The following is a 27,668-nucleotide window of genomic DNA, read 5'->3' on the forward strand; positions in this document are numbered from 1 at the left end:
TCCCACCTTTATATCTAGATTTTAATTTTTCACATCAGATTTATTTCTTGATTTTTTTTTTTTGTTTTACAAATTTAGGAAACATAAATAAGGTAATCTTTAAAATGCAAGATCGCAACATCTTTCGACTACTTTACTTTGTTTTCATATCATCAGCTTCAGCTCACAGAGCTCAGTCACATATTCATTATTGCAAGGATCATATTTCAAGGCTTTTTCATAGCAATCAATTGCTTCATTTCTTTTGTCATTAGCCTTATGGACAAAGCCAAGTAAAGCGTAACCCTCGGGATCCTGAATATTTTCCCTAAGTTTCTCTGCAGAAATTCTTCTCAGAGACATTTCACTTGAGTCTCTCTCTTGCGTGGCTAACGTAATCTCCAAACTCTTTTTATAGTAGTAAATGGCTTCAGATTCAGACTTCTTATAGTACTCCATAAAACATCCATAATTGTAGTAGATCTGCTGCATGTCATCTTCCATAAGATTGCTAAATGCCAGAATGGTTTTATATGTGTCGTCTGCCTTTTTATATTCCTTTGCTTCACAATACATTCTTGCTAAGTCTACATATGCATAAGTGAATGTTTTCTTGTACTCCAGGGTCTTTTCAAAATGAGATATGGTATTTTGGATGAGGTCATGTAATTGTGTGCGCTGTTGTCTGTTAGGAACATTTCTATTTCCAAATTGCCTTTTGTATAGGAAATACTTTTTCCTGTAACATAGTCCAATCTGGTGATGTAGAAATCCAGAAGTTGGGGTGAGACCTACTGCAGTTTTAAGGACACGCAAGGCCTCATCTACCATCTCAGCTCTTCTGTAAAATTTTGCAACATAACGGAGCAGATATGGATAGTTTGGGGCTTGGTCTAAGGCTTCTGCAATATATCTTTTTCCCTCACCAGTTCTGTTTAGGTCTTGGAGCTTTAATGCAAGAAGCGCCTTCACCACGGGATCAATTGGATTCTTCTCTACTGCATTTTTCAATAACTCTAGTGATTTGAATTCTGAAGCAGCACATCTTCTGCCAGGGAAGTCTTCCAGTCTGTAGACCACTGTTGCATATCCCGTGATCCACTCAGGATCTTCTGGATCTAGCTCTAAAGCCTTCTGAAAACATTGTTCTGCTTCGTCATAATATTGTCCACAAAATGTTACCAGTGACCAACCTTTTTCCCCATAGATTTCTGCTATGTCTTGTCTATCTTGCAGTTCTTTATAAATCTGCTCTACTTTATCTACATATTTCTGGGAATCTTCATACTGCTTCATGTAGTAGTACACCCAGGCATAATTTCCATATGTCACCAAATAATTTTGATCAGCCCCATTGTTCTCTTTAATCATTTCTTCTGCTTTCTCTAAATTGGCAATAGCTTTTTTGTAGTCTCTTCTCAGATGCATCACATAGGCCAGTAGATTGTACACCATGTATTTATTCTTCGTGACAAGAAACATCAGTTGGTCATATAAGCTGATTTCCAATTCATCAGGGTCCTTGTCATGTAAAAAAATATTCCAAGTAAAGTGACAGTTAAGTTGAAGTAAACGTGGCTTTAACGTATCTTTCGATGATCCACTGTGAAAAAAATAGGAGAGTGGATTGGCATTAATATGTAAAAGAGAAGTTGTCAAAACACCCTCTGTGAAGACTTCTCTAGTGTTATTGTATAGATTTGCTGTTTTAAAAGTGATTTTACATGTACTTTGCTATGTAGCAGATAGCTAGGCTGTGACAGGGTTAACAGCTAGTGTTAGCACAGGTGTGGAAGAGATACAGGGGCATTTAGTACAGGAAGCTAGTTCCTCTTAGTTGATGGAGAGATTGTGAAGGAGGCAGTATGTATTGTAGAATAGTTGGGCACAAGTGGTAAGTGTGTAGCAACTGAGAGTCAACCTGTGAAACCAGCTCTTGCGGTGAAGAGATAGCATACTGATGAGCGAGTATACCGTTCCTCGGGTTTTCCCGAGCACACTAGGGTGGTCTCCGAGTATTTGTGAGTGCTCGGAAATTTAGTGTTTGTTGACGCAGCTGCATGATTTGCAGCTGCTAGACAGCCTGAATACATGTGGGGATTCCCTAGCAACCAGGCAACCCTCACATGTACTCAGGCTGGCTAGCAGCCGTAAATCAAGCAGCTGTGTCAACCAAAACTAAATCTACGAGCACTCACAAATACACGGAGACCACCCAAGTGTGCTCGGGAAAACCCGAGCCAGAAGTATAATAATAATAATAATAATCTTTATTTATATAGCGCCAACATATTCCGCAGCGCTTTACAGTTTAACAGTTTCAAACACAACAGTCATGGGTAACAATGTTAACAATACAGTAATAAAGCAGTAATAAAGCTGTAGACCACTTACCAACCGTGGCCTGCCTAATTCCCATTAATAAAAAATCCCTATCTGCTCCTCCTCTGTCAAGTCCTCCCTCCCTTGTCCCAACCAGTATTCCCCCAGCTGCCATGTGCAAAGATAAGCCGTTCACGTGCTACTTGATAAGGATGAATTGCTCAGTGGCTTGGCAGCCCTGATGCCACCCTCCAGAGTCCGGGAGGGCAGGGTAGGCCCTCTTCTTCTGCTTCCGGGGCCCAATGTCTGAAACCGCTCCCATCTTATCTGCTTCCCCTGGCTGGAGGGCACTGGGAATAGGCCTATTGTCCTTTGTGTTAATGCACGTGATCACTTTTTTCTTTAGTCACTCCCCCGGACTGAAGGTCCCCCGATTAGGTATACTGCTCTTCAGTTTATTGCACTGGATTACTGCTTGTGCAGAAGACAGCCTTAAAGAAACAAGACTTGGTCAGTATAACAGTCCATAACATCAGACTATACCCATTAGTCACCTGCGTCCTGCGTTGACTATTTCCTCACCCACTATATTACTTAACTTACGGTAATTCATATATATTACGGTAATCCATATAGGATAAAGGCACCACTCATGATTCTTGCCTGTCCTAGCAATTTAAGCAATTGACTAATTTCTCAGGATGTTAAATAAAAACTTTAGAAAATATTAGAAAACTCTTGAGTGCCAAGTTCTTTTACGAATTTGATTGCGGGTCGGATACCCTACTTGAGCACCAACGCCTTTTTTCAGAGTGCCGTGTATATATTCTATATTCTGCCTGTCCTAAGTTATGGCCGACACTGTTGTGTTTGTCTCTGCTAGCCCTTAGTAATAGCCAGCACTGTTATGTCCATGGTTCTGCCTGCCCTCAGTAATGCTGGCATGTGTGTTTATGGCTCTGCCTCTTGGCCATATATACTGGGCTTCTGGAGTATATATATATATATATATATATATATATATATATATATATATATATAATGAATATATAATATATATATCCTCACCTACTGTATCCTCACCCATCCCTTGTAGACTGTGAGCCCTCGCGGGCAGGGTCCTCTCTCCTCCTGTACCAGTTATGACTTGTATTGTTTAAGATTATTGTACTTGTTTTTATTATGTATACCCCTCCTCACATGTAAAGCGCCATGGAATAAATGGCGCTATAACAATAAATAATAATAATAATAATGTATATCCCCGGGTAGCACTATAATTTCCAGGTCCGATTATACATATAGAGGAAGTGCCATATAAACTATTTAGATTGTGCGCCCCAATGGGGACAGCAATGACAATGTGTGCAAACTGCAAAGCGCCGCGGACATGCCAGCGCGACACAAAAACAAAGACCATTTTTATTATTATTATTAAGTCCACCCTTATACTGTGGGCCTGCAATAATTCTGAAGTAAAAGTATACATATAGAGGAAAAGCCATACGTACCGGGGGACACCTGTATATATTATAGCTCAGGAGGTACAACATATATAGGGGGACTGCTATATATATAATGTAAGAATATTTGTAGTATGTAAGTCCGCAAGGACAGGGTCCTATCCCCTCTGTACCAGTCTGCCATTGTAAATTTGTTTACTGTATCTATACCCTGTATGTAGCCCCTTTCTCATGTACAGCCCCATGGAATTAATGGTGCTATATAAACCAATAATAATAATATATGCCGGGGTACAGCCATATATATATATACTGAGGTGCAGCTATTCTCAGGGGTACAACATATATAGGTGAAGCGAATATATTCCCAGCAGAACTGGCATGGATAGATAGCCTCCATATACACCATATGTTAAGTATATAGCACAGGGCCAGCTTCCCCCCTTTCCCTTGGGAGTGTGTGTGCAATTCCCCTCAGGGCCTCACCCCTCCCCCAGCATACAGCCTGGTGTAATGGGGATCATAAAACTGGAAGTACAGGTTGGGACACATGGTAATAGTGTCTCTTCAGTAATGGTGTTAAGATGGTTGTAGTATATACATGGCTTTATGCCATACACTATACTGAATTATCTGATATATCAGCAATGAATCATGCTAAATATCTGTAGATCCGCCACACATATATATACATATACATACACACATAAATACACACACACATATATATATATATATATATATATATATATATATATATATATATATATATATATATATATACACCCACATATATATACCCATACATCCCGTGTCCCACAATAGGCCTTGTATGATCCAGAAATATCTGGATAATGTAATATCGATATATCCGCCATGAATCCTACAGCAATATGTATATACCATCATGTATTATACCCAGTGTCTGATATATAATAATAATGTATGAAGATATTAATAGAGAGTGATATTGATGTAACCCCTTTGCACCATGAAATTAATGGCGGCATATAAATAATATAATAATATCGAAATATATAATCCAGAACCCATATATCGGATAGTTTGCCTAGTAGCAATTGTGATACGTCTGCTATCACCCTTAACAGTAAAAGTATTCATACAAGCGCCATGCACTGTAATGTGGTATCAATATACACCCCTGGACTCAATTGCAGCATATACATACATGCCATGCATTATATTGAAGAATCCCATATATTCACCATGCACTCATTTGCAATACGTATATCTCATCGCGATACACCAACTTGCTACAGTGTCTATAAATACCCCCAGTCCCATATATAAACCCTATGGCAGTATGTATATATATATCTGCTATGAATAATCAGGTAGTAATCCATGGCATAACAGCCATGCAGTACATAATATAACAGCATTGTCTATATATATCATACCTCCCAACTTTCGAGGAAGGGAAAGAGGGACAAAGTCAAATTTTAGGCCACACCTCTGACCACACCCATTTCACAACTAGCCACGCCCGAACCACACCCATTTAGCACTTCTGATCACAATGTTTCGTAAACCATAATTATGAACAAAAAAATATGGCCACACACGACGCTCCATACTGTACAATGGCCACACACGACGCTCCATACTGTACAATGGCCACACAGGACGCTCCATACTATACAATGGCCACACACGACGCTCCATACTGTACAATGGCCACACACGACGCTCCATACTGTACAATGGCCACACACGACGCTCCATACTGTACAATGGCCACACACGACGCTCCATACTGTACAATGGCCACACACGACGCTCCATACTGTACAATGGCCACACAGGACGCTCCATACTATACAATGGCCACACACGACGCTCCATACTGTACAATGGCCACACACGACGCTCCATAGTGTACAATGGCCACACACGACGCTCCATACCGTACAATGGCCACACACGACGCTCCATACTGTACAATGGCCACACACGACGCTCCATACTGTACAATGGCCACACACGACGCTCCATAGTGTACAATGGCCAAACATGACGCTCCATACTGTATAATGGCCACACATGACGCTCCATACTGTATAATGGCCACACATGACGCTCCATACTGTATAATGGCCACACATGACGCTCCATACTGTACAATGGCCATTGGCCACATTATGCTCCATACTGTATAATGGCCCCACGTGATGCTGCCTACAGTATACTTGCCCCACGTGATGGTCCATACAGTATAATGGCCCCACATGATGCTTTGTACAGTATAATGGCCCCACACGATGCTGGGTATAGTATAATGGCCACACATAATGCTGGGTACAGTATAATGGCCCCTCACGATGCTCCATACAGTATAATGGCCCCACACAATGCTGGGTGCAGTATAATGGCCACACATGGTTACCCCACCCCCATCATTGCCTTCTCCATCACTACACACAGACACCTTTCACCACGCTCCCTCGCAGCAGCCGGCAGCTTCCACTCCCACGGCGCTGAATGGTGTCATCCAGCTGCACCGCTGACTGCTCACGTCGCTGCAGCTGTGATAAGCCACTGATAAAGACCTCCTGTGTCTCCTGTGCCAGTCAGTGTCAGAGCAAGGAGCAATATCTGCTCCGATGCGACTCAGCCAGCGTCCGCTCCGTACACCTCGTACAAATGCGACTCCGCTCCATACACCTCGTACACACACGACTGCGCTCCATACACCTAGCACATGCGGCTCCGCTCCGTACACCTCGTACACACACGGATCCGCTCCATACACCTCATACACACACGGCTCCACTCCGTACACCTCATACACACACGGCTCCACTCCGTACACCTCGCACACACACGGCTCCACTCCGTACACCTCATACACACACGGCTCCGCTCCGTACACATTGCACACGCTGCTCCGCTCCATATACCTTGCACACACACGGCTCCGCTCTGTACACCTCATACACATACTGCTCCTCTTCATACATCTTGTACACACACGGCACCACTCCGTACACCTCGTACACACACGGCTCCACTCCGTACACCTCGTACACACACGACTCCGCTCCATACACCTTGCACATGCGTCTCCGCTCCGTACACCTCGTACACACACGGCTCTGCTCCGTACACCTCTTATACATGGCTCCGTACACGTCTTACACACACGACTCTGCTCCATACACCTTTCACACGCTGCTCCGATCCATACAACTTGTACACACACTGCTCTGCTACATCCACACTGTAAACACCTCCTGACCTCACACATATGCTTACCTTCCAGCGTCATGACAACCAGCAGAGTCCTGTACACGGAGGTCCTCCCGATCATGTGACCCCCTGACTCCTCGCATCCTGTGACTTCATCACAGGTCCTGAGCCTGTGCGCACAGAGCAGCCAATATGCTGCAGTTCTCTGCGGGACGGGTGCAGGGGCTCAGGGACTGACCGGGTGATATTACACACCTCCCAACCAGTGCGGGACAACTAATGTCCCGCCCGGGATCGCGGGGTTGACTGTCAAAATCGGGACAGTCCCGCTGGATCCGGGATGGTTGTGAGGTATGGAGCAGCACATGACAGAATGGGGGCACAGGATAGGAGCAGCACATGACAGAATAGGGACACAGGATGGGAGCACATGACAGGATTGGGATGCAGGATGGAAGCAGTACATACCAGGATGGAGACCATATACCAATATAAATGCTCGCCACCCAGGCGTAGAACAGGTTCAATAGCTAGTCTATCTATATACACACACTGGTATATGTCCCTTATACTGGGCCTCATCTTGGTATATATATCCCCATCCTGGTAATATATATCCCTTATCTTGGTATATGCTCCCCCCATTCTGGTGCTGTTCTTTAACTCCTTTATTACCTATGCCGTAATAGTACGACATAGGTAATAAACCCCGTTTCAGCGCGGGCTCCGGCGCTGAGCCCGCACTGAACTGAGCACGTCAGCTGATCTATACAGCGGAGCCGCGTGTGTGTACGAGGTGTACTGAGCGGAGCCGCGTGTGTGTACGAGGTGAACCGAGCGAAGCCGCGTGTGTGTGTGTGTACGAGGTGTACCGAGCGGAGCTGCGTGTGTGTGTGCGAGGTGTACCGAGCGGAGCCGCGTGTGTGTGTACGAGGTGTACCAAGCGGAGCCGCGTGTGTGTACGAGGTGAACCGAGCGGAGCCGCGTGTGTGTGTGTGCGAGGTGTACCGAGCGGAGCCGCTTGTGTGTGTGTACGAGGTGTACCGAGCGGAGCCGCGTGTGTGTGTGAGGTGTATTGAGCAGAGTCGCTTGTGTGTGTGTACGAGGTGTACGGAGCGGAGCCACGTGTGTGTGTGCGAGGTGTACCGAGCGGAGCTGTGTGTGTGTGTGTACGTAGTGTACCAAGCGGAGCTGTGTGTGTGTACGAGGTGTACCGAGCTGAGCCGCGTGTGTGTACGAGGTGCACCGTGCGGAGCCGCGTGTGTGTACGAGGTGCACCGAGCGGAGCTGCGTGCGTGTACGAGGTGTACCGAGTGGAGCAGCGTGTGTGTACGAGTTGCACCGAGCGGAGCCGCGTGTGTGTGTGCGAGGTGCACCGAGCGGAGCCGTGTGTGTGTGTGTACGAGGTGTACTGAGCGGAGCTGTGTGTGTGTACGAAGTGCACCGAGTGGAGCTACGTGTGTGTCTGTGTACCGAGCGGAGCAGCGTATGTGTACTGAGCAGAGCTGCTTGTAATTTTTGTGTAGAGCAATGAATTAATTGTGCCATGATTTGCTGTCTCATTATAGCACATGATGATACAGTGTCAGACTGTCACAGGGGCTTTGGCTTAGCCCTTTTTATGCATGTGGAAATAGCAGCCACAATAGCGTCGTGTCATCACCCTCTCCCAGGGAGCTGCAGCTGCTCCTCCTCAAATGCACTGACTGGAGACAGACGTGTCAGTGAGTCATCTGTGACATGGACTACTCACTCACACTGATCTGCATCTGTCGCTCTGCAATAAGATAACACAGCAGTGAGCACTGAGCAGCCGAGGCAAACAGAGGGAGGCTGTGAGTGTGTCCGTCCCTCCCTGCTCAGCCCCACTCATTCCACGCACGATTACACTAGCCAGGCATTATAATTAGCAGCTCCAGTCCACTCACACTGGTCTGCTGCTTACATTCATGCCGCCGACACCCAGGCTGTGTTCGGCTGTTACTACGTACCTCAAACTAGAGGTGAGTCCCCTCTCTCTCCCCATTGCACATGCTGCTCCGCTCCGTATACCTTGCACACACACGGCTCCGCTCCGTACACCTCATACACATACGGCTCCTCTCCATACATCTCGTACACACACGGCATCACTCCGTACACCTCGTACACACACGGCTCCACTCCGTACACCTCGTACACACACAGCTCCGCTCCATACACATTGCACACGCTGCTCCGCTCCGTATACCTTGCACTCAAACGGCTCCGCTCCGTACACCTCATACACATACGGCTCCTCTCCATACATCTCGTACACACACTGCACCACTCCGTACACCTCGTACACACACGGCTCCACTCCGTACACCTCGTACACACACGACTCCGCTCCATAGACCTTGCACATGCGGCTCCGCTCCGTACACCTCATACACACACGGCTCCACTCCGTACACCTCATACACACACGGCTCCACTCCGTACACCTCGCACACACACGGCTCCACTCCATACACCTCGTACACACACGGCTCCGCTCCGTACACATTGCACACACACGGCTCAGCTCCGCACACCTCGTACACACACTGCTCCGATCCGCACACCTCGTACACACGGGTCCGTACACGTCTTACACACACGACTCTGCTCCATACACCTTTCACACGCTGCTCCGATCCATACACCTTGTACACACACTGCTCTGCTACATCCACACTGTAAACACCTCCTCCTGACCTCACACATATGCTTACCTTCCTGCAGCGTCATGACAACCAGCCGAGTCCTGTACATGATGGTCCTCCCGATCATGTGACCCCCTGACTCCTCCCATCCTGTGACTTCATCACAGGTCCTGAGCCTGTGCGCACAGAGCAGCCAATATGCTGCAGTTCTCTGCGGGCGGGTGCAGGGGCTCAGGGACTGACCGGGTGATATTACACACCTCCCAACCAGTGCGGGACAACTAATGTCCCACCCGGGATCGTGGGGCTGACTGTCATAATCGGGACAGTCCCGCTGGATCCGGGATGGTTGGGAGGTATGGTATAGGGGAGCTGTACAGGGGGAGACTTGGGACTTTATTAAATGTAAAGTGGGCACTTATTGTTATAAGGGAACGCAGGTTACTGTGGCTATCAAAGGGGAACACAGGGCATTATTACTTTCTAGGGGCAAAATATGGGCACTGTTTTCTAAGGCACTTGCACCCGGCATTACTATATTGTAGAGAGTTGCTTTAGAATTTAGAGGGCACAGAGAACCACACAGCAGGGGCAGTAATAGGGTCATATATGAGTAGTGTAGCATAGGGACCTCTCGTCAAACTCAATTTGACAGGTGGACACGCCCCTATCAAAGTGTATCAAAGTGTGTAACACCCTCCTCCCCTCCCTGTCAGGCAGCTGTCCTCCCTGTCAGCCAGCTGTCCTCCTTGTCTGGCTGTTTTTGATATAGATTAATATTATTATCACAGTGTTTTAATATTGTTAATACTGTGATTATTATCACAGTAAGTGTTTTTTATATTAGATCTTTCGTTTACTGGTTTGGGATTATTGAGTCTGATACTATATTTGCTAGATTATCCCATCTCGCTGTCTATTCTGAATGAGCCTGTGTACAGGCTGCAGGGCTGCAGTCAGAAAGTGTGTGAGTCTCCTCTATTCCTTAAATAAACACAAAACAGGTGTGTGTCTGCATGACATACATTCAAGCCAGAGTTTCTGAGTTTAACAAGACATAGTATCACTGATTTTACAAGTGTTCAGAAAGTGGTGATAGAATAATTTTCAACACTGTCAGAGTGTGTGTTAAGAGGTGTTTACCAAATATGTGTTCTGACCAGCAGATAATTAATTAAAATCGCATAAAGCGTGTTAAGTAGACATTACACCAAAATCATAGTGAATCAAAATGTATTAAATTGGTTACTGATACAATTCCAGCAAATTGATAATAAATTGTTATCAAAGTGGCAGCAAAGCATATTAAATAGCTATCACACCGAAATCATAGTGTATCAAAGTGTATTATTACAATTTATTTGACCACCAGATAATTAATTAAAATCGCATAAAGCGTGTTAAGTAGACATTACACCAAAATCATAGCGAATCAAAATGTATTAAATTGACTACTGATACGCTTCCAACAAATTGATAATAATATCAAAAGTGTACCAATAATATTTATTCTCTTTTATTGACATTTTCATAAACCTATAGTCCCAATAATATTTATTCTCTTTTTTTTGACATTTTCATAAACCTATAGACCCAATAATATTTATTTGACCAGCAGGTAATTAATTAAAAACGCATAAAGCGTGTTAAGTAGACATTACACCAAAATCATAGCGAATCAAAATGTATTAAATTGATTACTGATACGCTTCCAACAAATTGATAATAATATCATGGGAGAATGAGGCTGTGTTTCTGTAGTATTATTCTGCAGTGAGCTTGAAGTCTGGTACTATAACTGCTAACAGCTACCAAGAGTTTCTGTGGTGGTGATTCAAACAACCCACTTGCTAGCAGCTGTTAAAATGTATCAGTACTGGCCACTAACTAGACGTCGGGGGTGTGTGTGTTAAGAGTTGTTTACCAAATATGTGAAACTTCTTACAAAATAGAGAACTTTTCAGATAAAAGTAATAACGTTTATACAAACTTCTTACAAAATAAATATCAATGCTGTATCGTACAAAATAAACAGCACGATGATTACACATCATTACACTTCTTATAATGTGCTAAGGAACCTCTTTTTATTGACATTTCATAAACCTATAGTCCCAATAATGTTTATTTGGCCAGCAGATAATTAATTAAAATCGCATAAAGCGTATTAAATAGATATCACGCCAAAATCATAGTGTATCAAAGTGTATTATTACAACTATTATTACATAGGCCCCTTTATTTATAGTCCCAATAATATTTATTTGACCAGCAGATAATTAATTAAAAGCGCATAAAGTGTGTTAAATAGACATCATACGGATACCGTAGTGAATCAAAATGTATTAGCAGCGCCAGAGCCACGTATATTATTCCATCTTTCTTTAATTCAACATTATTTTATCACATATTAATTTCACAGCTGTCTGTGCCGTCTATTTGCACACAACCATTTGAATCCATGTTTTGCTGACCTTAATCATGTTGTATAACAGATGTGTTTCTCCTGGTTTTTCTAGCGCAGCTCGCTGAGCGTTACCACTGTACTCATTTCTCTTTGCTGCTTCTGAATGTACACTATTCTCGACCATGGACCGTTTTCCTTTAAAAAATAAGAATATTATTGAATATAATGTTTTACATATGTTGCAGTATTTTATTTTCCTGGTGTTACTTTAATAATAATAATAATAATAATAATAATAATCATACACCGCAAAATTGTGTCAATATTGGGGCTACTATGAAATTTTCCATAAAAATCTTCTCGGTTATCCCAAGACACGTAAGAAACAAATGCATGACTTTTAGCAGCGCCAGAGCCACATATATTATTCCATCTTTCTTTAATTCAACATTATTTTATCACATATTAATTTCACAACTGTCTGTGCTGTCTATTTGAAGACAACCATTTGAATCCATGTTTTGCTGACCTTAATCATGTTGTATAACAGATGTGTTTATCCTGGTTTTTCTAGCGCAGCTCGCTGAGCGTTACCGCGGTACTCATTTCTCTTTGCTGCTTCTGAATGTACACTATTCTCGACCATGGACCATTTTCCTTTTAAAAATAAGAATATTATTGAATATAATGTTTTATATATGTTGCAGTATTTTATTTTCCTGGTGTTACTTTAATAATAATAATAATAATAATCATACACCGCAAAATTGTGTCAATATTGGGGCTACTATGAAATTTTCCATAAAAATCTTCTCGGTTATCCCAAGACACGTAAGAAACAAATGCATGACTTTTAGCAGCGCCAGAGCCACGTATATTATTCCATCTTTCTTTAATTCAACATTATTTTATCACATATTAATTTCACAACTGTCTGTGCCGTCTATTTGCACACAACCATTTGAATCCATGTTTTGCTGACCTTAATCATATGTATAACAGATGTGTTTCTCCTGATTTTTCTAGCGCAGCTCGCTGAACGTTACCGCTGTACTCATTTCTCTCTGCTGCTTCTGAATGTACACTATTCTCACCCACGGACAGTTTTCCCTTAAAAAATATGAATATTATTGAATATAATGTTTTACACATGTTGCAGTATTTTATTTTTATTAATAGTTACTTTTAACTATTCTTTTAGAGTGTCTAGTAGATTTATATTCTTTGCCTGATATATTTCTACACAAAGCTTCAAAACTATTTTGTAATTTATAATGTATCACAGTAGTTTCATATGAAGTTACATCTTAGGCTCTGTTCAGACTATTGTAATATCTGTAGCTTAAAATAGAGCCAAATAACTACTTACAAATCCGGACATACAGCATTGATTTTAATGTGGTCTAAGGGGGTTCTATCAAGGTCTCCACATAATAGTTATGGAAAGAATAATGCTACAGAATTGGTCGCTCCAGTTATAAAACAAAAATGATGAAAATTATCCATGATGATAATGTGAAAAAGGCTTATGCAGTGGGTTTATGGATCTCTACAATAAACAACATGTGTAGAAATTTGGTTCTAGAACTTGCTGGATTAGTGAATATAATAACGTTTGTCATATTTTATAACATGCAGCTAATATTTATTTCTTCTACTACACGGCAATTGTCACATTCAGTTATTTTTATTTATTTATTTATTTATTTATTTTTTTCTTTCCTTGGAATTTGTTAGTCATTACAATTATTTTTGCTCCCAAGATAGGTTTTTAGAGTCACCAAGTTACATAAATGTGCAGGCTCCTGAATATTACAATTACAAAACATTCAAAGTTTGTTTCTCCACTTTTTGCAGATAATAAATCTTAATTTCTTTATAATTTGACTTTTAGTTATAGTTTGTTTCAGTTCTTTGCCGTTCTATGTATACCGTAAATTTTGCCTCCTTTCACTGAATAATATAAGACAAATTATTTTTATTCAAAAACATCTAACTTACGTATACTTTTAAAGCTTTGTTACATTTCTAGCCACTCTACACCAGGTTGTGTAACATAAATACATGTGGTCTTGTAGTGTTTTAATATAGTGCACCAAACATGATATGGTTTTTGGTTTCTCTGAACTGTCGCAAACAAAACATATAAGGTAGTACGGCACAAGATGTGAGCGTACCCGCAGCTCACTGAGCATTACCACGCTACTCACTTCTCTTTGCAGCTTCTGAATGTACACTACTCTCACCCATGGAGAGTTCTCCTTTAAAATATGAATATTATTGAATATAATGTTTTACTTATGTCGCAGTATTTTATTTTCCTGGTGTTACTTTTGTTCATGTATTACTGGTCTCTGCTGCAGTTGTGATTCGTACCTTTCTATATAAATATGGGTAAATGAATTGTCCATTATAGATTTTGAACCCGTGTTTGTAGACCATAAACATTTTGTATAACAGATGTGTTTCTCCTGATTTTTTTTTTTTTTTTCTTGGTTAAGGGATCACAGATGTTTTAATAAACTTTGAATAAATAACTGTGCATACATAAGAAACCTTGCAATATATCTTTATAGAAATAATACTTCTACACTCATGGCCACTTCTCCTCCGCCTTTGCCTCCTGAACTCATCATTCACTGTGAAACAATGCAAAAATCCATCTTTGGGCTGTATGTTGTGTGTGTGTGTGTTGTATGTGTTCTGTATGTTGTGTGTGTATGTTTGTTGTGTGTGTTGCATGTGTTGTGTGTGTTCTGTATGTTGCGTGTGTGTGTGTGTTGTATGTGCTCTGTATGTTGTGTGTATGTTTGTTGTGTGTGTTGCATGTGTTGTGTGTGTTCTGTATGTTGTGTGTGTATGTTTGTTGTGTGTTGTATGTGTTGTGTGTGTTCTGTATGTTGTGTGTGTATGTTTGTTGTGTGTGTTGTATGTGTTGTGTGTGCTCTGTATGTTATGTGTGTTTGTTGTGCATGTGTTCTGTGTGTTTGTTGTGCGTGTGTTCTATCCTTTCGACAATTCTCATCTTTCTTTACAGAGCCATAACTTTTAATGGCAAAATGTTGATGCCTCCAACAGCCCAAAGATGGATTTTTGCATTGTTTCACAGTGAATGATGAGTTCAGGAGGCAAAGGCGGAGGAGAAGTGGCCATGAGTGTAGAAGTATTATTTCTATAAAGATATATTGCAGGGTTTCTTATGTATGCACAGTTATTTATTCAAAGTTTATTAAAACATCTGTGATCCCTTAACCAAGAAAAAAAAAAAAAAAAATCAGGAGAAACACATCTGTTATACAAAATGTTTATGGTCTACAAACACGGGTTCAAAATCTATAATGGACAATTCATTTACCCATATTTATATAGAAAGGTACGAATCACAACTGCAGCAGAGACCAGTAATACATGAACAAAAGTAACACCAGGAAAATAAAATACTGCGACATAAGTAAAACATTATATTCAATAATATTCATATTTTAAAGGAGAACTCTCCATGGGTGAGAGTAGTGTACATTCAGAAGCTGCAAAGAGAAGTGAGTAGCGTGGTAATGCTCAGTGAGCTGCGGGTACGCTCACATCTTGTGCCGTACTACCTTATATGTTTTGTTTGCGACAGTTCAGAGAAACCAAAAACCATATCATGTTTGGTGCACTATATTAAAACACTACAAGACCACATGTATTTATGTTACACAACCTGGTGTAGAGTGGCTAGAAATGTAACAAAGCTTTAAAAGTATACGTAAGTTAGATGTTTTTGAATAAAAATAATTTGTCTTATATTATTCAGTGAAAGGAGGCAAAATTTACGGTATACATAGAACGGCAAAGAACTGAAACAAACTATAACTAAAAGTCAAATTATAAAGAAATTAAGATTTATTATCTGCAAAAAGTGGAGAAACAAACTTTGAATGTTTTGTAATTGTAATATTCAGGAGCCTGCACATTTATGTAACTTGGTGACTCTAAAAACCTATCTTGGGAGCAAAAATAATTGTAATGACTAACAAATTCCAAGGAAAGAAAAAAATAAATAAATAAATAAATAAATAAAAATAACTGAATGTGACAATTGCCGTGTAGTAGAAGAAATAAATATTAGCTGCATGTTATAAAATATGACAAACGTTATTATATTCACTAATCCAGCAAGTTCTAGAACCAAATTTCTACACATGTTGTTTATTGTAGAGATCCATAAACCCACTGCATAAGCCTTTTTCACATTATCATCATGGATAATTTTCATCATTTTTGTTTTATAACTGGAGCGACCAATTCTGTAGCATTATTCTTTCCATAACTATTATGTGGAGACCTTGATAGAACCCCCTTAGACCACATTAAAATCAAGCTGTATGTCCGGATTTGTAAGTAGTTATTTGGCTCTATTTTAAGCTACAGATATTACAATAGTCTGAACAGAGCCTAAGATGTAACTTCATATGAAACTACTGTGATACATTATAAATTACAAAATAGTTTTGAAGCTTTGTGTAGAAATATATCAGGCAAAGAATATAAATCTACTAGACACTCTAAAAGAATAGTTAAAAGTAACTATTAATAAAAATAAAATACTGCAACATGTGTAAAACATTATATTCAATAATATTCATATTTTTTAAGGGAAAACTGTCCGTGGGTGAGAATAGTGTACATTCAGAAGCAGCAGAGAGAAATGAGTACAGCGGTAACGTTCAGCGAGCTGCGCTAGAAAAATCAGGAGAAACACATCTGTTATACAAAATGATTAAGGTCAGCAAAACATGGATTCAAATGGTTGTGTGCAAATAGACGGCACAGACAGTTGTGAAATTAATATGTGATAAAATAATGTTGAATTAAAGAAAGATGGAATAATATACGTGGCTCTGGCGCTGCTAAAAGTCATGCATTTGTTTCTTACGTGTCTTGGGATAACCGAGAAGATTTTTATGGAAAATTTCATAGTAGCCCCAATATTGACACAATTTTGCGGTGTATGATTATTATTATTATTATTATTAAAGTAACACCAGGAAAATAAAATACTGCAACATATGTAAAACATTATATTCAATAATATTCTTATTTTTAAAAGGAAAACGGTCCATGGTCGAGAATAGTGTACATTCAGAAGCAGCAAAGAGAAATGAGTACCGCGGTAACGCTCAGCGAGCTGCGCTAGAAAAACCAGGATAAACACATCTGTTATACAACATGATTAAGGTCAGCAAAACATGGATTCAAATGGTTGTGTGCAAATAGACGGCACAGACAGCTGTGAAATGAATATGTGATAAAATAATGTTGAATTAAAGAAAGATGGAATAATATATGTGGCTCTGGCGCTGCTAAAAGTCATGCATTTGTTTCTTACGTGTCTTGGGATAACCGAGAAGATTTTTATGGAAAATTTCATAGTAGCCCCAATATTGACACAATTTTGCGGTGTATGATTATTATTATTATTATTATTAAAGTAACACCAGGAAAATAAAATACTGCAACATATGTAAAACATTATATTCAATAATATTCTTATTTTTTAAAGGAAAACGGTCCATGGTCGAGAATAGTGTACATTCAGAAGCAGCAAAGAGAAATGAGTACAGTGGTAACGCTCAGCGAGCTGCGCTAGAAAAACCAGGAGAAACACATCTGTTATACAACATGATTAAGGTCAGCAAAACATGGATTCAAATGGTTGTGTGCAAATAGACGGCACAGACAGCTGTGAAATTAATATGTGATAAAATAATGTTGAATTAAAGAAAGATGGAATAATATACGTGGCTCTGGCGCTGCTAATACATTTTGATTCACTACGGTATCCGTATGATGTCTATTTAACACACTTTATGCGCTTTTAATTAATTATCTGCTGGTCAAATAAATATTATTGGGACTATAAATAAAGGGGCCTATGTAATAATAGTTGTAATAATACACTTTGATACACTATGATTTTGGCGTGATATCTATTTAATACGCTTTATGCGATTTTAATTAATTATCTGCTGGCCAAATAAACATTATTGGGACTATAGGTTTATGAAATGTCAATAAAAAGAGGTTCCTTAGCACATTATAAGAAGTGTAATGATGTGTAATCATCGTGCTACAGCATTGATATTTATTTTGTAAGAAGTTTGTATAAACGTTATTACTTTTATCTGAAAAGTTCTCTATTTTGTAAGAAGTTTCACATATTTGGTAAACAACTCTTAACACACACACCCCTGACGTCTAGTTAGTGGCCAGTACTGATACATTTTAACAGCTGCTAGCAAGTGGGTTGTTTGAATCACCACCACAGAAACTCTTGGTAGCTGTTAGCAGTTATAGTACCAGACTTCAAGCTCACTGCAGAATTATACTACAGAAGCACAGCCTCATTCTCCCATGATATTATTATCAATTTGTTGGAAGCGTATCAGTAATCAATTTAATACATTTTGATTCGCTATGATTTTGGTGTAATGTCTACTTAACACGCTTTATGCGTTTTTAATTAATTACCTGCTGGTCAAATAAATATTATTGGGTCTATAGGTTTATGAAAATGTCAATAAAAAGAGAATAAATATTATTGGGACTATAGGTTTATGAAAATGTCAATAAAAGAGAATAAATATTATTGGTACACTTTTGATATTATTATCAATTTGTTGGAAGCGTATCAGTAGTCAATTTAATACATTTTGATTCGCTATGATTTTGGTGTAATGTCTACTTAACACGCTTTATGCGATTTTAATTAATTATCTGGTGGTCAAATAAATTGTAATAATAGACTTTGATACACTATGATTTCGGTGCGATAGCTATTTAATATGCTTTGCTGCCACTTTGATAACAATTTATTATCAATTTGCTGGAATCGTATCAGTAACCAATTTAATACATTTTGATTCACTATGATTTTGGTGTAATGTCTACTTAACACGCTTTATGCGATTTTAATTAATTATCTGCTGGTCAGAACACATATTTGGTAAACACCTCTTAACACACACTCTGACAGTGTTGAAAATTATTCTATCACCACTTTCTGAACACTTGTAAAATCAGTGATACTATGTCTTGTTAAACTCAGAAACTCTGGCTTGAATGTATGTCATGCAGACACACACCTGTTTTGTGTTTATTTAAGGAATAGAGGAGACTCACACACTTTCTGACTGCAGCCCTGCAGCCTGTACACAGGCTCATTCAGAATAGACAGCGAGATGGGATAATCTAGCAAATATAGTATCAGACTCAATAATCCCAAACCAGTAAACGAAAGATCTAATATAAAAAACACTTACTGTGATAATAATCACAGTATTAACAATATTAAAACACTGTGATAATAATATTAATCTATATCAAAAACAGCCAGACAAGGAGGACAGCTGGCTGACAGGGAGGACAGCTGCCTGACAGGGAGGGGAGGAGGGGGTTACACACTTTGATACACTTTGATAGGGGCGTGTCCACCTGTCAAATTGAGTTTGACGAGAGGTCCCTATGCTACACTACTTATGTGGCAGCAGCGGCTCAGTATTGGGGTATCAGGTGCAGTAATAGGGACACATACGGCAGCAGCGGCTCAGTATTGGGGTATCAGGTGCAGTAATAGGGACACATACGGCAGCAGCGGCTCAGTATTGGGCTATCAGGGGCAGTAATAGGGACACATATGGCAGCAGCGGCTCAGTATTGGGGTATCAGGTGGAGTAATAGGGACACATACGGCAGCAGAGGCTCAGTATTGGGGTATCAGGTGCAGTAATAGGGACACATACGGCAGCAGCGGCTCAGTATTGGGGTATCAGGTGCAGTAATAGGGACACATACGGCAGCAGAGGCTCAGTATTGGGGTATCAGGTGCAGTAATAGGGACACATACGGCAGCAGAGACTCAGTATTGGGGTATCAGGGGCAGTAATAGGGACACATATGGCCGCAGCTGCTCACTATTGGGGTATCAGGTGCAGTAATAGGGACACATACGGCAGCAGCGGCTCAGTATTGGTGTATAAGAAGGAAGAGGAGTTTGTGCAGGTTGGGAATAGATGGTGATGGGGCTGGAATGTGAGAAGTGAAATGTGTCTGTGTTGTATTCTCTGCAGATGAGTCCTGGCTGGAAGAAGTTGTCATGTCATCTGGGCCAGATGGAAAAGACCGGAAAAGTGAACGATTCCATCAGAAAGAACGTCAGCGATAAGACATTATCTGTAACTGTGCAGTGATCTATGTTCTGTAGGGCTGGTATCTACCACTGACCATATGGCGGTAATATCCATATTGGTCTTTATATAGAAATTATCTTTAGTAACAGTGCGGTCATCTGCTGAGGTTCCCCTCCAGGATTAGGGCGTGTCATCGAGTTGTAATCAAGGTTACCTGGTTAGGGGCCCACTCAGAAGCTTCGCCCCCCCTGGACCAAAACCCTAGCTACGCCTCTGCCTACAACCATTCCATAAGACTGAATAGAGATGCCTTTCCAATATAAATTGAAAGCTTAACATTGAAACAACTAAAATAAAATATAAAGCACAGTCCCATTAGCATTTCATTTTACTATGGCATAACGGGTTATCAATTATCAAAATATTAAAGAGAAGGAAAAAGTATTTACCTCATTCTGTTTCTCACGTTGTCTATTTCTCTGTTAATGGAAAAGGAATCTTGTAGAGTATGAGAGGGATTCTGTCCCAACGTTTTTATACCCTGACAGTCCTTCGAGAAGAGCACAATGTGACTAGTAGGAGGAGAGAAGAGAGAAATGATACTTCTCAGTGCCAGAAGGAACAGACTGATGGCATTCAACAGAGAATTGAAAGTGAAACCAGCTGTATTATATAGATAAAGGTACACCTATATGAGCATTATTGATATCCTAATCTAAATTCATAGGCATTAATATGGACATGACCCTATTTTATAGCTTTAACATCTTTTACTCTTCTGGGGCGGCATTCAACAAGATTATGGAGGTGTCTGTGGGAATTTTCACCCATTGTTGGCTGTGGATTAATGTCTGTGCTGTCCAGCCGTTCAACAGTGATTATATATTTATTCATTAACAAAGATAACACAGCTTACAACTGGTATTTCTTATAGCTTAAGATCTTAGCATCTTGCCTGTCAGCTTGTAAATAGTGAGGAGCGAACCCAAACTATAAAGTTTGGGGTTCGTACCGGATTCCTAGCATCCGTGCATGGACCCTGAACATGGACTTTTTCCTGAAAGTCCGGCATAACGTTTGTATATGCCAGCCGAATAAAGCTTGTTGAAAAGCTGCTGCACAGCCAATCCATAAGCTTTTAGGCTGTGGGCACTTTAGGATTCATTATAGCAATGCCAAGTACTGGCATGGGTGCGATTGGCAATTGCACCATGTGACCCTGCCAGTATACATGTGCCAGCACACTTTCCACTGCAGGTATACTTACTTGAAGGACGTAGATCTGGGGATTTATTCTGATGGAATATAGGCTGAACTGGATGGACAAATGTATTTTTACAGCCTTGCTAACTATATTGCTATGTTATTGTAAGAGGGTGGTGCTGTTATGGACAGTAAGGAACACACTGTCACTTTAAGAGACTGCACCCCCTTGTCTGGTGTGATGGAATGTTCTGCTTCTCCCCTGCAAGAGGCTGTGTGAATGAGCTGGACTGTGCAGAGGGTGAGGGTGGAGCTTGAACAGCGTGTGTGAGCTGAAGCTGCTGCAGAGAGAGCTTTGTGCTGTTTTCTGCAAGAGAGGACCCACAGCCTGTAACACAGTGGACTTGTGAGATTTGACAGACTTTTCCGGATGCAGCGAGAGTGGCTGTCCTGTGTGAGTTTGAGAAGCCACGAAGATACCGAGAAAGGGATTTACAGTTTCCAGGAGCACCTCCAGGACCCAGAAGCAAGGAGAAGACCACGTTTCACGGAGCTGGCAGAAAGCCGTGCGCACCACCGTACTGGACTGTTGGGGGGCCCCCCAGGACTGGATCTGAGTCCCCAACATCACCGTGAGTTTGTTCCTGTTTTGTGCACATGTCAGGGCCTAGTGTAGGCTTCAATAGCCAGAACACGGCAGCCGTGAGGCCTGCTTAGTAAAGGCCAGGGAGGTTATATGTAGAGTAGCATCATTATTTGTTTATTGTTTGCATTTACTTGTGTGACATATGTTGATTCTGTTACAGTTGGAGCACCGTGCTATTTTACGGACAAGCTAAAGAATATAACTCTTGTAAATTATGTTTTGCCATTGCATACCCCTGTTTGCATCTTCCTCATCCACTTCATTCCTTGCCTTCCAATAAATCTACCCTTTGTTGTTTGCACCTCATCTTGTGTACGGTAGTCTTCCTGCACCGTGGTGGTCCCCCGACCATCGCTTCAAGTGGCGCTGCGAGCAGGGTACTGTCACCAAGATCCTGGCGGAAACGGTGGCCTGATGTAAAGAAGAGAGCTACGCATCTGGGGTGATGCATGTCCAGAGCCCCAATACCAGAGGGGACCCAAACCATCAGGAGGTGCTAGTCCAGGTGGTGCAAAACTTGCATCGGTCACTTGTCAACGTGTAAGAGAAACTGACCCAGATGGAACGAAGAGTGTGGGGAACTACAGCAATCTCACCCACCGTACTCATGCAACCATTCTTCGGCCCGACCGATAAGGGATCAGTGGGAGCAAGCCCCCTCCCATCAGGCATCGGAAGCACGAGGACAGGCTCGAGGTGCCCGCCTGCGAGGTGGAGGCATCCAATGCTGGGAATGTGGAGGACGGGGCACCTTGCTAGAGACTGTCGGAACTATACTCAAGGCCAGCGGAAGCCTCCATTAAACTACCAACCCCCGCAGTAGTGCGGCACTTTGCAGGGGAGGCGAGGAGAGAGGCCGCTCCATATCATAACGAACACTTGATTGCTGGGTGTCCCATCCTACGTGCTGAATTCAAGGGAGTTCTAGTGGATTGCCTGATAGATACTGGGTCACAAGTAATGACGATGCCATAAACGTATTTCAAGCAGCATTTTCAGGCCCTGGCCAAGCCAGAAAAAGAGACATTGATCCGGTTGTTTGCTGCCAACCAACAATCGATCCCGGTCACAGTAGTCGTGTGGATGAATATTCAAATCTGTGGGTAAGAAGTGGGGAGAAAAGGGATCCTGCTAGTCCCTGAGCCTATTAAAGAAGATGTGCCTGTAGTACTGGGAATGAATATCCTACGTGAACTCGATCAGATTATGTTTACCAAATGGGGACCTGGATATTGGAAGGAGGCTACTACACATAAGCCTACTCAAGAAGCCCTTCAATTACTGATCCGCATCTGTGGGACGCAGAAGAGTGTGCCATCCTATCAGACCGTAGGGGTCATCAGGGCTCCTGGTAAAGAACTTATAGTCCTGCCTCCCGAGCGAGAAACTATATTATACCTTCCAGTGGGGACGCATCGTAACCTTGATGGGTTGGAAGTGATTGTTCAGCCTGTGGTAGGCGGAGGAGTGGACCAAGAAGTCATGATAGCTCATATGATAGCTGTGGTTCAGCGAGGACATGTCCCCATAAGAGGGTCAGTAATGGTGTGGGGTGGCATTTCTTTGGAGGGACGCACAGCCCTCCATGTGCTTGCCAGAGGTAGCCTGACTGCCATTAGGTACCGAGATGAGATCCTCAGACCCCTCGTGAGACCATATGCTGGTGCGGTTAGCCCTGGGTTCCTCCTAATGCAGGACAATGCCAGACTTCATGTGACTTGGAGTGTGTCAGCAGTTCCTGTAAGATGAAGGCATTTAAGCAATGGACTGGCCCACCCATTCCCCAGACCTGAATCCGATTGAACACATCTGGGACACCATGTCTCGCACCATCCACCAACGTCACATTGCACCACAGACTGTCCAGGAGTTGGCGGATGCTTCAGTCCAGGTCTGGGAGAAGATCCCTCAGGAGACCATCCACCACCTCATCAGGAGCATGCCCAGGCATTGTATGGAGATCATACAGGCATGTGGAGGCCAGACACACACTACTGAGCATCATTTCCTTGTTTTGAGGCATTTCCACTGAAGTTGGATCAGCCTGTAATTTGATTTTCCACTTTGATTTTGAATATTGAATAGTTCCAAATCCAGGACTCCATTGGTTAATAAATTTGTTTCCATTGATGATTTTTGTGTGATTTTGTTGTCAGCACATTCAACTTTGTACAGAACAAAGTATTCAATGAGAATATTTCATTCAATCAGATCTAGGATGTGTTATTTGAGTGTTTCCTTTATTTTTTTGAGCAGTGTATATATATCCTATAGCAGGGGTCAGGATCCTACCAGTTCAATGTCTGTATGATCTCATATACGTAAATCCAAGGTATATATAATGACAAGACTGGTCAGTAATTTGCACTGATAGACGTGACCCCGGCTGCAGGGCCCCACAGATAAGGATATATGTATGTAAAAGAGACCTATATCCTCATCTGTGGGGTCCTGCTGCCACGGTCACATCTATCAGTGCACATTACTGACTGTAACAACTCTGCTGGCATCACTGCATGGCCTCCCATCCCCCACCTGCATTACACTCAAACTCACTTACTTCTCTGGGCCTTGTTGTGACTTCTCTCTGCTGCCAGCTCCATGCTGTGTGCCTCATGTCTGCTGTCTGCTCTGTGCATGCTCCGTCTGTATGCATAGGGGGGCGGCGCCGGCAACTCCTGTTTCTTATAGAGACTGTGTGCACCTTGCTAAGGTGTCCCTGGCCAATCGCCATGAGGCTTCCTGTATTTAAGACATCCAGACCCATTGGTGGGGGCCTGTGCAACTTACTCCCTCAGTCAGTTCTTAGCTGCTGAGGCGCCAGTCTCGCTTACTCTGTGTCCTGTGTAGCAACCCAGAGGGGCTTAGTACCCTGGCCTATGTCTGCCACCCAGAGGGGTGTCATACCCTGGCTTTTGTCCATGTCTTTGTGTCTTGTCCGGTTCCTGACTTTGTCTTAGCCCAGTCTTGCTCCTATGTCCGTTTATATCCCTGCCTTGGTTTCCTTTCCCTGCTGTGCGTCCTCTGTGTCTTGCCTTGCCCTGCTCTGCCCTTTGTGTCTTGCTTTACTCTGCTTTCGGCTCCGCTCTCTGCAACCTTGCTTTGCTCCTTGCTCTGCATTCTGTTACCTTGCTCTGCTCTCTGAGTCTTGCTCTGCACTCTGACTTTGCTCTGCTCTCAGCTCCGCACTCTGTGGCTTTGCTCTCAGCTCTGCTCTCTGTAGCTTTGCTCTGCACTTTGCTCTGTACTCTGACTTTGCTCTGCACTCTGTGGCCCTGCTCTGCGGCTCAGCTCTCGCTCCGCGGCTCCGCTTCTTGCGGTTCTACCTTGCTCCGCTCCTTGCGGTTCTACCTGGCTCCGCTCCTTGCGGTTCTACCTGGCTCCGCTCCTTGCGGTTCTACCTGGCTCCGCTCCTTGCGGTTCTACCTGGCTCCGCTCTTTGCGGTTCTACCTGGCTCCGCTCTTTGCGGTTCTACCTGGCTCCGCTCTTTGCGGTTCTACCTGGCTCCGCTCTTTGCGGTTCTACCTGGCTCCTGCGTCTCTGCACTTGGCTCCGCCTCCTACATTTCTGTTCTTGGTTCTAGCTCCTGTGCTTTCGCTCTGCATCCGCCCTTGCGGTCTTTCTCTACTTGTTATTTAGTCCTCCTGTCTGAACAGGTTCCTACCTGTTTCACATACCTGCCTGCAGACCGGTCCCCACCGTTTCTTCCTGTGTTCCATCTGTACCTGCCTGCCTACCAGAGAGCCAGCCGTGTCCGCCTGCCCGCCAGTGTCTCTGTTGTACCCGTCTGCCTGCCTGTGTCCCAGCCGTGCCCGCTTGCCTGTCTATGTTCCGTTCCTTGGTGGGATCCGCAGCCACAGCCAGACACCACCCTGGAGTGGCACCTGGTAGCTTCCTATTGCACAAGTCTGACCTCACCATCAGAGGCTCCAGCGAACACCTAGGAAGCTACTTAGTTACGCCCCTTCCAGGGAAGTTTGGTCTGTGGTCCAGTGGGGCCACAAAACCCCCGAGCTCACGCCCACCAGTCAGGGCATGAGCGTGACACTGACCAGTCTTGTCTCTCTATCTGAGGAACCATTAGATTTATATCAGCTGCTCTGAAGTTTTTTACAGATCTGGCGATGCTCGGTTGCACTGTCAGTGACCCAATCTGTTTAAAAGTTCAAGCTGCCACCATAAATCTACAGTGTCTCAGAGACTGCAGATACAGCACAAGAATTCAGCCGGGGCTTATCAGGAGAGGAGCAGCCTCCTGCCACCTCCTCCCTGCACAGTACAGACACCTCCGGCCATGGCCAGTACAGGCAGAAGTGTGAGCTGTTACTTACAGCACTGTGTCCTGTCCCGCTCCTCTCTGGAGGGAAGACCCAGTGCCATGGTCCTGACTTCTCTGCAGCAGACACGTTCAATGAGTTCACTGCAATGTGGGTGTGTCTGCTGTATACTGGATACAGGTACAGTGTCGATAGGGGGGGGGGGGGGCATATGCTTCACTGCACTACTACTTATCTCCCTGCACTACCACGGAGTTTAACTATATCGGTGGGTGCACACTGATATAATTAAGTGTAGCGTAGCTCTGGGTGGGCCCCTGTGAGCGGTGGGCCTGGGGCGACCACACCCTCTGCCCCCCTGATAGCTACGCTACAGTCTGTAGCCAATTACTGGGCTCAGTAGTCTAAAGTCATTCTCCCTTTGCACAATCACTGTGCCTGGTGATTAGCTGCAGTGGTCATGTGTTAGGCTACTTTCACACATCAGGTTTTTTGCATCAGGCACAATCTGGTGAATTTTTTTAAAAAAACTGATCCATCTTTTTTCCCGCCGGATCCTTTTTTTCTCATAGAGTTGTATTAGTGACGGATTGTGCCAGATGTCCCAAAGTTTCATCCATTTTTTGCCGGATCCGTCAAAAATTAGCTTTCCGGCGGACAGAGAAAACGTCCAGAGGAACGTTTTTTCTGTCCGGTGGAAAACCGCACAGCGACTGATCCGGCGAAAAACGTATGAAACGTAAGGAGAATGGCCGAATCCGGCGACTGCATCCAGTTTTTTACTGAAATCATCCATTCTGGAATCTCTCTCTCTCTCTCTCGCAGAAAAACGGATCCGTCGCTTCAGTTTTCACTATTTGTGACTGATCCGTTTTTTAAAAAAATTAGCCGGATTGTGCCTGAAACAAAAAACCTGATGTGTGAAAGTGGCCTTAGGTAGGACATCATGGCTATAACCTAGTAAACAAACATTTCCATTGCGTAAAGGAAAAATGATGCAAGAGTGAGGAGGGCAACACTAGGTAAATACTTCTTGATTTTATTTTACATGACTTTTCATTCATTGAGTTTTCAGGTTATAATAATGTCTATAAATCAAACATACAATATTAGAGATCAGTAAGATGAGAAAAAATAATTGATCTACAAGTATCTGAAACGTATTTCTGAGAAGGATCTCTGCATATTGTAGTTAAGGCTCTGCCATTTTAATCAGATTGTTCTTTCTGTCTTTAAAGCAGAAAAATTATATCAGCCACATTGCAGGGCATCTTACATGGCGGGCTACAGCCACACTGTACAGGTTGACAGGTTACATTT

At 42.6% G+C, this 27,668-nt stretch overlaps 1 protein-coding gene across 1 annotated transcript; it reads right to left on the reverse strand.

Moving 5' to 3' along the window:
- On the reverse strand, nt 1–24,791 carry LOC143769899 (interferon-induced protein with tetratricopeptide repeats 5-like). Its single transcript, XM_077258932.1, has 3 exons — nt 24,631–24,791; nt 20,671–20,793; nt 1–1,582 (listed from the first exon to the last, which is right to left on the reverse strand). The coding sequence occupies exons 2-3, from the start codon at nt 20,673–20,675 to the stop codon at nt 145–147; spliced, it is 1,443 nt and encodes a 480-aa protein (XP_077115047.1). The 5' UTR covers nt 20,676–20,793; nt 24,631–24,791; the 3' UTR covers nt 1–144.
- Nucleotides 24,792–27,668: the final 2,877 nt, after the last annotated feature.

This window comes from Ranitomeya variabilis, chromosome 4, assembly GCF_051348905.1.
Source record: "Ranitomeya variabilis isolate aRanVar5 chromosome 4, aRanVar5.hap1, whole genome shotgun sequence".
Classification (NCBI taxonomy): Eukaryota; Metazoa; Chordata; class Amphibia; order Anura; family Dendrobatidae; genus Ranitomeya; species Ranitomeya variabilis.